General features: G+C 36.7%; 2 protein-coding genes and 1 long non-coding RNA gene across 6 annotated transcripts; 1 reads left to right on the top strand and 2 right to left on the bottom strand.

The window, feature by feature from the left end:
• Window positions 1–3,188: 3,188 nt before the first annotated feature.
• LOC122035923 (B2 protein-like) lies at window positions 3,189–8,868 on the bottom strand. Of its 2 annotated transcripts, none has more exons than XM_042595084.1 (7): window positions 8,659–8,868; window positions 6,729–7,319; window positions 5,228–5,328; window positions 4,412–4,495; window positions 4,206–4,316; window positions 3,588–3,678; window positions 3,189–3,471 (listed from the first exon to the last, which is right to left on the bottom strand). In XM_042595084.1, the coding sequence occupies exons 2-6, from the start codon at window positions 7,306–7,308 to the stop codon at window positions 3,628–3,630; spliced, it is 927 nt and encodes a 308-aa protein (XP_042451018.1). In that variant the 5' UTR covers window positions 7,309–7,319; window positions 8,659–8,868; the 3' UTR covers window positions 3,189–3,471; window positions 3,588–3,627. The 2 variants fall into 2 exon arrangements, with proteins under 2 accessions (XP_042451018.1, XP_042451017.1); XM_042595083.1 differs by having other exon boundaries at window positions 3,189–3,475; window positions 8,659–8,867.
• LOC122035927 lies at window positions 4,474–5,334 on the top strand. The gene is made up of 2 exons (XR_006127282.1): window positions 4,474–5,055; window positions 5,157–5,334. It is a non-coding gene; the product is annotated as an uncharacterized LOC122035927 (long non-coding RNA).
• A 569-nt stretch (window positions 8,869–9,437) lies between the features above and the next one.
• Window positions 9,438–12,655, bottom strand: LOC122035926 (protein BOLA4, chloroplastic/mitochondrial-like). Of its 3 annotated transcripts, none has more exons than XM_042595087.1 (2): window positions 12,465–12,655; window positions 9,438–10,468 (listed from the first exon to the last, which is right to left on the bottom strand). In XM_042595087.1, the coding sequence occupies exon 2, from the start codon at window positions 10,085–10,087 to the stop codon at window positions 9,542–9,544; it is 546 nt and encodes a 181-aa protein (XP_042451021.1). In that variant the 5' UTR covers window positions 10,088–10,468; window positions 12,465–12,655; the 3' UTR covers window positions 9,438–9,541. The 3 variants fall into 3 exon arrangements, with proteins under 3 accessions (XP_042451021.1, XP_042451020.1, XP_042451022.1); XM_042595086.1 differs by having other exon boundaries at window positions 9,438–10,129; XM_042595088.1 differs by lacking the exon at window positions 12,465–12,655 and having other exon boundaries at window positions 9,438–10,129; window positions 10,331–11,467.
• Between the last annotated feature and the right edge of the window lie 241 nt (window positions 12,656–12,896).

Raw genomic sequence — 12,896 nt, 5'->3', positions numbered from 1 at the left:
GAAAAATGGATGACTGTTTTATGGGAATTGAGAAATTTATAGCAGTCTACATTGATGATATACTAGTATTCTCTGAAACTGAGGATGGTCATCTCTTACATCTTTCTTCTATGCTAAATATATGCAGAAAGAATGGCCTTATTTTGAGTCCAACAAAAATGAAAATCGGAAGCCTAGTTATTGATTTCTTGGGAGCAACTATTGGTGACAGAAAGATCCGACTTCAACCTCATGTTATTAAAAGAATAGCATATTTCCAAGGTAAGGAACTTCAAACAACCAAAGGCCTAAGGACATGGCTGGGCCTTTTAAATTACGCCAGGAGCTACATACCTAATATAGGTAAAACTTTGGGCCCCCGTACTCAAAGGTCAGCCCAAATGCAGAAAAACGTATGAATAACCAAGATTGGCTCCTGATTCATAAGGTAAAAAGGCTTATCCAAGAGTTACCAGACTTAGAAGTTCCACCAAATTCATGCTATATTATTTTAGAAACTGACGGATGCATGGAAGGTTGGGGGGAGGGGTATCTGTAAATGGAAGGCCCAAAAATTTGACCCTATCTCAAATAAAAAAATTTGTGCATATGCATCTGGCAAATACTCACCCCTGAAGTCTACAATTGATGTTGAATTACATCTAGTAATGAACAACCTTAATAGCTTCAAAATTTACTATTTAGACAAAGAGGAGCTGATCATTCGAATAGACTGCCAGGCGATCATAAGTTTCTTCAACAAATTAGCCTAAAACAAGCCTTCTAGAGTATGTTGGGTTTCTTTTACGGACTTTATAACAGGACTTGGCATTGACGTCCAGTTTCAGCACATCGATGGGGAAAACAACTTATTAGCTAACGCATTATCTCGACTTGTTTGTTCTTTAATTGCAGGACAATGGCAGAGCGAGGAGAAAGTTTTAATACAAATAGAAGAAACACTGCAGCAACTCAAAGACAAGTCGAACCAGAAGGCGATGACGAATTTAGCAAGAGTTATCCACTATACTCTACCTACTGTCAACTCGCCAACGACACCTGTGGAAGCATCACTACAAACGCAAGGAAATGTCTGACATTGAAAGAAAGACCATCAATAAACTTTTCATCGCACTTAGGGAAGTGGAACTCATCATCCAAACCAAAGAATATGATTTCACACACCATGCTCATAACAAAGGACGAGATACAGACTGGCACCAACAGTTACAAGCAATCAAAAACATCAGAAAGCAACTATGGGAAGATTCTCTTAGCGTACACGACAAATACTAAAGCACCCACCATGATGCAAAAGCCTTAAATACTTTTAGTAAAGCACTTTATTCAGAGGACGGAGCCCCGAAGAGCCGTCCATTTGTCTAAAGGAATAAAGGTTTAGTAATAAGCTAGATGTATAGTGGGGAATAAAGGAATCAGTGTAATGAATGACGATGGGGCCCATAAGCTCACCCGATTCACACACTTGGTTCTATATAAACCCCCAATGTCTTGTTGCAGGACATCAAGTGCATAACACTACAAGTCCTACTTCAAGTACTAATCCTTGTAAGTGTGCGAGTCTTTTATTTCAAGTCTCAAATTGAGTCTGTATAGTCTTTTGTTGCACACTTGGTAGCATGGATGCTTTTTCCTAGAATCCAAGGGTGCAAGTCTCATTTCAGCGATTCTCGACAATTCCAAACCAGCATGACTTAGACCTGTCCACGGGATGGGTCTATGCAGCCCAGGTTTGTAATAGGTTGGTTATCCATCGACTTGATTAACGAATCTGAATCGTAATCGGCCTAGGGTCGGATTGGTTATGGTGACTCAATTAATTGAAACCGCTAGTTCACCAGGCTAATTATGATTCAAGACTCAATTAACCATCGGTTCAAATGACTAGGTGGTTCAATTGAATTTTTTATAATATGGATTGTTTATTTATTTATTAAAATTTAATATAAATAATATATTTGTTTGAACGGGCTGATCAATTGATTTTTTTTAATTGATATTGTCTAGATTTGAACATGATTTTATTACGATAGTTTATAACATATTGGCATCTTAATTATTTAATAATGTTCTTTTCATATATATATAAAAAAAAAGAAAAGTAATAATGTAAATAATAATAATTTATAAATTATTAGTTAATTTAGAGAGTTTTGTTAGTTAATTTATAAATTAAAACATGGATCAATTTTTTTAAAAAAAATCTCCCACCATTTAGTCGTTGACTATAAATTACCGTTCTTTATATAATTCATGGACGGTTTGTGAGAGAAGTTTGGAATAAGTGTAATTATTTTTAATGGGTAATTAAATGTCCTAATATGTTTTTATTAGGCCAATATTACCCACTGATGGGCCCAACACTAATAGGCCAGTAAACCCAATTTTGCCCATTAATGTTCCGGAAATCATCCCAATCTTGCCTAGGTGGTTCAATCTAATGTGTTGTAAATCGCTCACTAACGACATCTCCAATAGTTAGAATTTTACAAAAGTTTTTTTTTTATAATCTTAATATGTCACATCATGTCACATCAACATTTTAAAAATCTATTAAAACATCTCCAATAGTTAGAGCTTTAAATGATTTTTTTATGCTCCATTTTATAATATGTAATGGCATGACTACATGTATATTACATCAATTTCAACATAAAAAAATAATTTTAAAATTTCACTACTATTCTTTAACAACAAAATTCAAATCTTACATCCACAATGGTTAAAACTTTTTTATCGAACTTTTTCATTTTACAAATCTTTTTTAAAACCTTGCATTGGAGATGTTCTAATCCCCACTAGTGGCGGTATCTTAGTCCAATATTGTTCATTAATGGGATATGATCAATCTAATGTTGTCCACTATGGGCAATTAAATTGCCTACCATTGAGCCTTTAGCCCCAGTAATAGGCCGTATTGGGTCCTAGAGCTCATAATGGACGATTGCCAGACAAATGTTTCCTTTAATGAGTCTGATAGCGGCCCAATTATGTCACTAATGAGCCGTAAATGGCCAGGTACTTTTAATTGATAGCGACTAAATTAGACGTGATTTGCCTACAAGTTTATTAATGCGGCCCACACGTCAGAAAATATTCGGCTGTTTCTAGGTACAATCTGCAAGGCCAATGTTAATAATAACTAGGCCATGATTGTGCTGGGCTGTCTCGGCGTAGCAGGTAAGAAATTAGAAAACAGAACTAGTTGAATTTTTAAAGGGTAACAAGTAGCAATAAACATACGGCATTTTGCATCAAGTGCAACCAAACTAAGACGAAACGTGGCAAAACAGACCACCGATGCGCAACAAGGGAAGAACAAAGCAGCCACAGAATATACGTTCGTCCCAGATTCTTCCGGGAATTCATCATCGTTGGTGCACATCTATTAATGCTACTCCTTATTTCTTACAAACAAGCACATAATACATACTAAACCTCCTTTGTACCTGGGTGGCCTTAGGCATCCTTCTATCTTCATGAACCACAGTGCACCGGAATGGATCGCATGGAGCAAATCACACAGTAGAATAACCTATATTACTGCTTATACTGAAGGCATAGAAACACAATGATGTCTTACGCACCTCAATTTTTGAGATTTCTGCTTCGAACAGATTGTGCTAGCTAGAGCCTTATATGCCCCTCTTTCTCACACAAGTCCAACAGCTGCAAAGTCTGATCCCAAGAATAGAAGAGAAACACAAATCAGTATTCATGGAATACATAGGAATACATTGTTCTCTCCACGTCACATTTTAAATTAGTTGTTCATTCACATCAGTTAGAATTTTGGTGAGAATAGCAGCGTCCAACTTTTTAACTCTGCGTTTAGCTCACCTACCCAACCCGATCGATCATGTGGCCTTCCGAGCCCAATCAACGTAACTGACCCAACCAACCCGCTTGGGTCACTGGTATATGGTCAGTCTGCCCAACTGTCTATATCAGTCCTGACCAACTAGTCTAATTAGCCATTCCTTATAAATAGAAAATCACAATTTCATAGGAGTTGGTATTCGAATTCATTTCTTCAAAAGGAAAAAAAATCTATGGAAATTTATAGGAAATAAAAGAACTATTCCTACGAACCAAATGCATCATAAATTTCTTCCACAAACAAAATCACTTCTAGTATGGCAAAGAAGGGAAAGAAGAAATATCAGCAAATAATGAAAGCATAATCAAATGAATCAACTTATTACCTCAGAGATTGAGAGTTCAAGGCGAAACTTTGGGCCATCATAGTGATATAAAACTGGCCGAAATGCATCTTCTTCAAGAGCCTTACAAAGCTTTCTAACACGAATCCTCACCTAATAATTTTCATCAAATAGAGAATTTTAATGTAGAATACGATGCATGGGAAAATGGATACTTTCATTAGGTAAGTCTCAGATCATTATTATACCTGTGCAGGAAACCTGGAAACGCCTTTGCACTTTTTGTCTTCCCAGGCTGTTGGATCAATGTTAGAGCCCCCAAAACTCGCAGCCTTTAAGTAGATAGAAAAAAAACATGAAGCAAACATGACCATGATTTAACTGAAATATTCTTACTAAATCATCCTGATGCAATCAAATCACGACAAATAGTGGAGTCTGCTAATCGGGCTTAGTTTTGAGATGGCTAGCTACATAAAGCTAAAGGTGGAGAGCAGCAGGTGAGGAGAGATTGTGAGGGGCTTGAGTTCATGCTAAGAAGGTAAGGTTCCCAGGGTAGATGTAATTTGGCCAAGTTATTAACTGCTCGTCAAAGATGTGTTGGATTTGGTGAGTCTAGATTGGGTTTGAGATAAGGTTAAATGGTGGTATATCTAGGACTGCTCTGAAGTTTATGGCGAAGGTTTGAGCTTAAGTGGAGATAAATAGGAGGGTCTGGGTGGAAGTGGGAATGCTGATGATGGAGGTTCACCCACATCACCTCCATAAGATAGTATGCCTTTAAGAAATAAAACACTAGGTTTATGGTACACCCTATATTGACTGCTGCATTGCTTCTGCCAGAGGCGATAACACTTGCAGTATTCACCTAAAGACATCTTCAATGCTGAAGGTAATTATTTGAAAATATGCAAACCTCAAATAAACTCTAAACCCTAAAACACTAGGTTTATGGTACACCCTATATTGACTGCTGCATTGCTTCTGCCACAGGCGACAAAACTTGGAGTATACACCTAAAGACATCTTCAATGCTGAAGGTAATTATTTGAAAATATGCATACCTCAAATATCCCGTGCAATTGGTGAGTGGTATAATTGTAGAGAAAGAGTGGCAATCCTGGAGTAATGGCACGGACTGAGTCACGGTATCTAGGAGGTAATCCTGCAAGTGTAATTTCAAAAAGCTGAAAATTTTTATAACTTGATGGAAATATAAATTGCCCATTATGAAATGGCTACACAAATGTAAAAGTAACTAAAAGTTAACAGACATGAAACATTCACACTTGGATAGTAGATAAAAGCATTTACAGCTACTTGATGGGATGGGTATTTACAGGTAACTGATCTAAATATTTAGGAGCAATAGAAAGAAAAAGGATAGTAACCAATGACAAGGAGAAAAGAAAAAGATGATTTAAATCAAAGTAAAGAATTGATTGAAATTGTAGTCCAATGGTTTTGGCATTTTGGCGGTGATGAGTACTTCAGTTCACTCATACACGGTCTATATATCACCATTATATTAGTAAAATGTAAAATAATTGGCCAAACAATGATGAAATTTATTGTAAGACCTTCTAAAGGAATCAATTGCATCAAAACCTAAAAAGATGTTTACGGCATAGAGATTAGCAAATCTGCAGAATGTTAGCTGAGGGAAGGAACACAAAACTAAAAGTAGCGGTCTCTCATAGAAAGCTAATGATCATATAAGATAAACATTTGACAATTACAATTGCCACAAAGAATCATTTAGTGCTACACATGCTGTCTAGATTTTAAGCTACCTCTAGCTAGAATGAACCATGCCTTTATACACAAGTAGCAATCAAGGATTTCATGTAAGATATTTACCAAGTAAGCGAAGTAAATGACTGGAAAAGATAGAATTGTTCTAGTTGCATATATGGGCGCATAGTATTTTAGCTTGACATACAGATTAGGAAATATCCTATAACAATTGGAAAAATATAGCAAGACAAAAAAGAAATAAAAAGCAGTTCACTATGACCTGGAATCCCATTGTAATCTTGTACTCGTAAAACCGAAATGCCAGTGGTACAGACTTGATCTTATTTCAAAATAATAAGATAATGCAGGATATATTTATCCCAAAAGAGATAAATTGACTGACAAGTTTTACAGTAAGCAAAAAAAAAAAAAATCCAGAATGACATGATAGATATGCAATCAGTCTAAACAGGCAAATAAAAAAAAACTTTCCATGTGATATTTACAAGTAACAGATAGCATAAATTAAATATACATGTCATGGGTCTAAATTCCAAGTAAAATAAATAACAGCAGAAGATAACGTGCCTTATGTGAATATGTAAAACTATTGGGGTCTACTTGTAATGTTTCATATGATTAATACTATTCATATATAAATAGAGGGGGGCTACCTAGGGTTGTATCCTAATTAATTCGTTAATTATAGCAGGATGTATCATCAAGCAAACAATACTTTAGCTATGTCAAAATGCAAAATAATTGCAAAAGTCAGATCACAACCAAGATTCACAAATTGATCAAAGATTCAAAGCTAAAAGATCATACCGAAAAGTTGTCGTTTGAGATCTTCTTGCATAGTATCATTGTTGCAAACAAAGATATAACCACCAAGAATTTCATTTCTTGGGAGCATCTCTGTTGAGGGTAATGTCTTAAACCTCTTGTCAACAATAGCATTGTTGTTGCAGTTGCTGTTGCTATTGATGTTGCTGTAAGTGTTAGTATCATTCTTATTGTAGTTGACTTCTTTGTTGGCAGAGTTCTTAGCATACTTGTTAATATAGTCCAACTTGAAGCTATTGATCTCGTTAGCATTGTTCTTCTGGTACGCATTGCTCATGCTATAAGCACCATGGAAGAGACTCTTCACAGAAGCATCATTTATCTTCAGATCCAGATTCATAAGTCCAAGATTGATGCTATCGAGTTTGTTATCCTCATGGTACTCAACCTTGTTGTATGCTTTAGCTTCAATAACATTTTTCGAGTAGTCCAAATTATTTTGGCGGCCAACTTTTGACCTTGTCAGTTCAGCCAGCTTGGAGGTCATAACAGACCATTGATAATCCTCTGAATTTTTTGTTTGACCTCGGAATTCATCTCCCAATTTCCAGAGGCTATCCATCTTTGACAAACCTAATAATTTAAAGAAGAAAAAATAGTTCATGTTATTTAAAGGTGATGATCAATCTAGCTACACAACAAGCCAACAAAAACAAAGGAGAACAAACAATCTGTCCATGTTTTAACAAACCTTAGTGTATATGAAAGTAAAGCAAGCCATATTATCTAATTGTGATGAGCAGTCTAACTACACAACAAAATCATCAGCTAGTCATCTTCATCTCTATAATGCTCTCCAAACAGCAGAGCTTATGCATAAGAATCAAAGTTGCTATTGACATGTGAATATCAACACCCAAGAAAATTTTCGTGGTAAGAAGATTTTTCTGGTTTAAACATCACAAATCATCAACAAGAACCATCTATGAGACAACCCGTGACACACTATCTAAGACAGTGATACTTCTTAAAAAACCTAGATCATTCAATTAAATAACAGATGCAAATAATGCTCCCCAAATCACCTTCTAAAATTGTGTGTGTGTGTGTGTGTGTATAACCTCAAGGTGTTAGTTACAGAATTGGAAACCGAGTCCACTGTCTAACTGCATTCAACAGTAAAATTAAGCAACAAAAACGAACAAAACGAATAAGAGAAGAGAATTTGTTTTAGTGAAATTCCAACTAAGAAAATCTAGATCTTGACTAATTCCAAGCTTAATCTGCTTGCAGATAGAACAAAACAACCAGCAGGGAAACAAGCACAACGATTCAAATAATGTCTGGAAATCACCTTCTAAAGCTGAAACACATGAATTCGAGATCAAATAGCTGGCTATACATACTAGAAAATCGACACCCACCGCCTAACCTCTTTGAACAGACAATTTAAACAACAGGAAACAAGCAAAACGAACAGGAGGAGATAACCATTTACAGTGAAATTCCAGCTGAGAAAGCCCAGATCTCAACTAAGTCCAATTTCAAAGATCGATATTAGTGCCAACAAACGACAGGTTGGGGCAAGATTCGCATTAAGATGCAAATAATCCCATGAAAATTACCTTCTAAAACCTAAACGCAATAATCCAATCTAATAAAGTTGGTTTCGCCAACTAGAAAATTGATCCCACTGTCTAACCTCAACAACAAATCTAGAAAACAGGAAACGAACGGAACAAACGAGAGACGATGTCTTTTAGTGAATTCCAACTGAGAGAGTCCAGATCTAGACTAAGTTTAAACTTGCAGATCGAGATTTGTTCAAACAAACAACAAGTAGGGTAACAAGATTCGCACTGGGAACTCAGCTAAGATCTTCGAATTCCAGATTTCGACCAAATCGAACTTACAGATAATAACGAGGCAAACAAACAACCGGTAGGGCAACAAGATTCGCACTAGAACTCACCCCGACTAGAAGCACGAAGACGAAATCTGGATCTGGTAGGATTTGCGGAAGTAATAACCTTGAAAATCCTAGCTGCTTCTAGAGATCGACGGAGAGGGAGCGAACCACCCTCTCCTATTCGTGTAGTTTCTCCTCTACGAGAAGAAAAAGAGGAAAGCAATCGTTTACTTGACGGAGCTCATCATATTCCAGAGAGAAGTTGACCTGTATATCCTTCGCGTTGGAGATATTTACTTTGCAACTACTTAAAATTTTCTGTGGCTTCTTGTTTTTCTAAAGCCCTTTCAATTTTAAAACTATTAAAATATCTCTAAATTTTTTAAAATATAATATTAATTTTAATATATTTTTATAGAATGACCAACTAAACAAACTATTAGTATATAAAAACGGATAATATAGAATTCTATTATTACACCGACAACAATTATCATCCCTACTATTATTACACCGTGGAATGATATTATTGATTAAATCAAAAAATGATATTTTCATCCAACCATAAAATGATGATAATTTGAGAACTGCAAATATATTTTAATAATTCTAAAAGATAAAGAGCTCTTGAAAAATAAGTTTAAAAGAAAATACCTGTATACAATTATTGTTAAAGTGGGTTTTAGCTATTGGCCTACCAAAATACAGATGGATCCCTTTTAAAATCAGACGTAAAGGTTTCCTTTAATCTGGCTCAATAGTTAGTGTTAAAAAAAGGCAATTTTAAAAATTAGTTCCGAAAATCATACAGACCCTTAACTTTCAACAGTGGAACCAGCAAATTGAAAAAATTGTTGGGCATTTCATTATAATGTCACACAGCTTGAAATATAACCTAAAAAAAAGCTTTGAAATTGTTCATCTGGTCTATAGACTGCTCTAAGTTTCAGTTTTCTGCAACAACTTCAGTAGGAGTTTTTGTGGTCATTTGATCAACAGCATGGACAGTGCTCTGAAGCTCCTCCCATATGGCTTTGTACACCATCCTCTGCCTGTTCAAGGAGGACTGTCCTTCAAATGCCTTTGAGACAACATTGATGCTTACATGTCGTCCATCTCCATAGGCATCCTTCACGACGACAACATCTGCATCTAGTTGCTCCTTGATCTTCTTCTCCATGACCTGCATCACCGGGGAGTCAATGGAGCCAGATTGGGACACTTCTGTGGCTTGCACTACTCCGCTGAACCTCCTCTTGTGAATGTTTCTTTGTTTCAAGCAATCATCATTGCTCTGAAGCTCGACGGAGTGGACGGAGAGGTACAGCAATGTCTGGCTCATTCGATGACGGGAGAGGGGTAAAGCTGCTGAAGATTTGAAGAGTATTTTTGGTGTTGAAACAGCAGGATCACAATAGAAAGATACGGGAGGTATGGCCCGAAGGAAGTGGGAGGTGAGTGAGAAGGTTGAAGAAGAAATTGCTATCACCATGGTTGGAACTGCCTCTTATATTATGGAAACCTCTCGCCCAGCCTTGCAAGGTAACACAATGAAGATTATGCGAGTAGCACAAGAATAATGCCAAAATGGATCAAAGCAGCAAACTGTGGCACTTTCTTATGATCGGTTGATATAATGATGACAATGATGGAAATTAGCCATTTACCAATTATTTCCCTTACAGATTTCATATCAAAAGTTCAGAAACAATATCTGCTCAAATAAGAGAACTACCTCATTTACCAATCCCCTGTTTGAGCCTTGACGTTTCAGTCAACTCATAACCTTCAACCAACATAACAATTTGGAGGCTTAATGGTGGCTACACCAAGTAGCCCTTTCCAACACCTAACCATGCATGAGAATAATACTCTGCAATAATAGTCATTTTTACAACTAGCTTAGTTAAGAGAAATGAGCCATAAACTTGTCAAGTTCAACGACCGGCCCCAAATGTTTAACTTAGTTCACTCATCTAATTTTATCAAGCTTATTTATTAGCCCACAACTTAACTAAAATGAAGTGTTACAACTTGATTTCTAATTATAATCACTGAGATACAATTTGAAGGACAAGTTAGGGACACAAAGGATTTGTTTAGGCTTTTACGTGAATTTCTTTCAACTTCTTGTTTGATTTGGAAGTGCTTTATGATAAAGGAGAAGAAATTAATTCCTGGTTAGAGAGAGTAAAGAAACCTTAAGAAAGATGATTTGGTTAGAGCAAGTAGAAAGAAGAAGAAAATCAATCATATACTAATAGTATCCCCAATACTTAATTTCATGGTTTAAAATGTCGTGCCGAGACGGCCGAAACGGACGAAACATCTCGTTCCACTTGGCGATCGGCACTAGCACAACCCTGGCACCAAACCCACGACAGCTGCGACGTGTTGCTTGACCCCGTGGCTGCAACGAAGGGGTCGGCACAACCCCGGTACCAGACCCACGACAGTTGCGACGTGTTGCGCGACCCCGTGGCCGCAGCAGAGGGGTCGATCGACCTTGCAACAACATCAAAGGGGGTGCATAACCCTTTCACTATCGCCACAGAGACGTTGTGCGACCCTATGGTCACTGCAGAGGGGTCGCACAGGGTCGCACAACCATTGTGGTTGCGCCGGAGGAGTCACGCGAACCCCGCGGGCATGGCTGACAGGTCACGCAACCCAGCGACACCGCCGAAGTAGCGCGAGCTCGCGAATGGTGTCGGATTTCAGATTTTTTTAATTAAACTTAGGTTAATTATTTTAATCAACTCCCAGTTATGATGGAAATAATCTAAATATGTTTTATTCAACCCTAATAAAATTTTTATTTATTTATTATCTATTTTCATATCTTTTCCTTTTTTTTAAAGATTATTTTTATATTGTTTATTTTTTAAATATTTATGTTAGATATTTTATTTTTTAATTAATATATTTTATATTTAAAAAACACTGAAACTATATCGGCACAACACGATACGATACCGACACTGTATCGTTCCGGTCCAAGACCAAAACCTCGGCACGGGTCGAAATTTTAAACCTTGCTTAATTTCTCATTCTAAGGACAAAGAGGGTAACAATGGAATAGTGCTTTTAGTATTTGTGGTGACTTGAAACAACCGAGCAAGGCTTTAAATTTAGTCCCATGCTCGTTGTCATGGAAGAAACTTATAGTTTCACCTCCCGATTGGCAGAAGGAACACTAAAATCTGAATTATCCACCAAAATGTGAATTTAACCCACAAAACCGCCAGAAACGTTCCTACTAGTTCAGCAACCAAGCTCAATAAATCAAAAAGCCTGAAGCACATAATATCACATGTCCCTATAAAGGGAGAAACCAGATTTCCCAAAACATTGCTTGATAAATTTCACTTAAACTGCACAGGGCAGATAGCTAAACCATGCTATTGAAATTTTTAGTGATCTCCAAACGTCGAAGTCAGTTTGCCCGTAGATTGAGACACTAAAAAAATTCGCAACTAATACAAGGAACCTATTGGGACTAAACATCTGTCGAATATTGTACTTGAAAATCTGACTTTGACCAAAAAAAGTTTAAGAAACATGTCTACGAATTCAGCGACCAAGCTTATTCGATCAAAGAGATTGATAAACATACTACCACATAGATCACCTTTTGAAAAAAAAAAAAAAAAAGGGACAAACCTGATTCCCAGTACTTCGTTTTATAAACTCGATGAATATGACTTATTGTCGCAGCAATATAAGCAATAGGACGGCAATAAAAAGAGAAAGATAGACTACTCAAATCGAAATATTCATGGTCTTGACCAAATCTGAGCTAATGAAATCAACATTAGCGAGAACAAACAACAGTTAGGGCAAAGGAATAAATTCGAGCTCGGAATGACCTTGATCTGGAGCGGCGTAGTAGATTTGCGTTTTGCAGGGATTGAAGAAGGGATCCGTAGCTATGATCTGGACACCCTAGCTTCCTGTGAGATCGAACGGAATGAGGGGAAGGCGAAGTCCGAAGGGAAGGGAAGGAAAGTTGACGGTGCCAATTCTACAGGAGGCAGACCAGGGTAACCTTCGAGTTGGAGCTATTTACTTGACTGTCACTCCAGGTATGTTTTTGGGGTAGTTTAAAAACAAACTATTAGAAAATAACATATTTATGGTAATAAAAAAGAATTGCAAGTGAATGAATAAAAAACAGGGTATTTAATCCTTGTGTTTTCTATCCAATGACATTTTACCCATTTTATTCAAAAATAACATTTAATCCCTTTAACGAAAAGTCAGATGTAAAAAAAATTATAATGCCTTTATTTTTTTTTTTA

The sequence above is a fragment of the Zingiber officinale genome, unplaced genomic scaffold (genome assembly GCF_018446385.1).
Source record: "Zingiber officinale cultivar Zhangliang unplaced genomic scaffold, Zo_v1.1 ctg126, whole genome shotgun sequence".
Lineage (NCBI taxonomy): Eukaryota > Viridiplantae > Streptophyta > Magnoliopsida > Zingiberales > Zingiberaceae > Zingiber > Zingiber officinale.
This window is presented reverse-complemented; position numbering and strand designations above follow the sequence as displayed.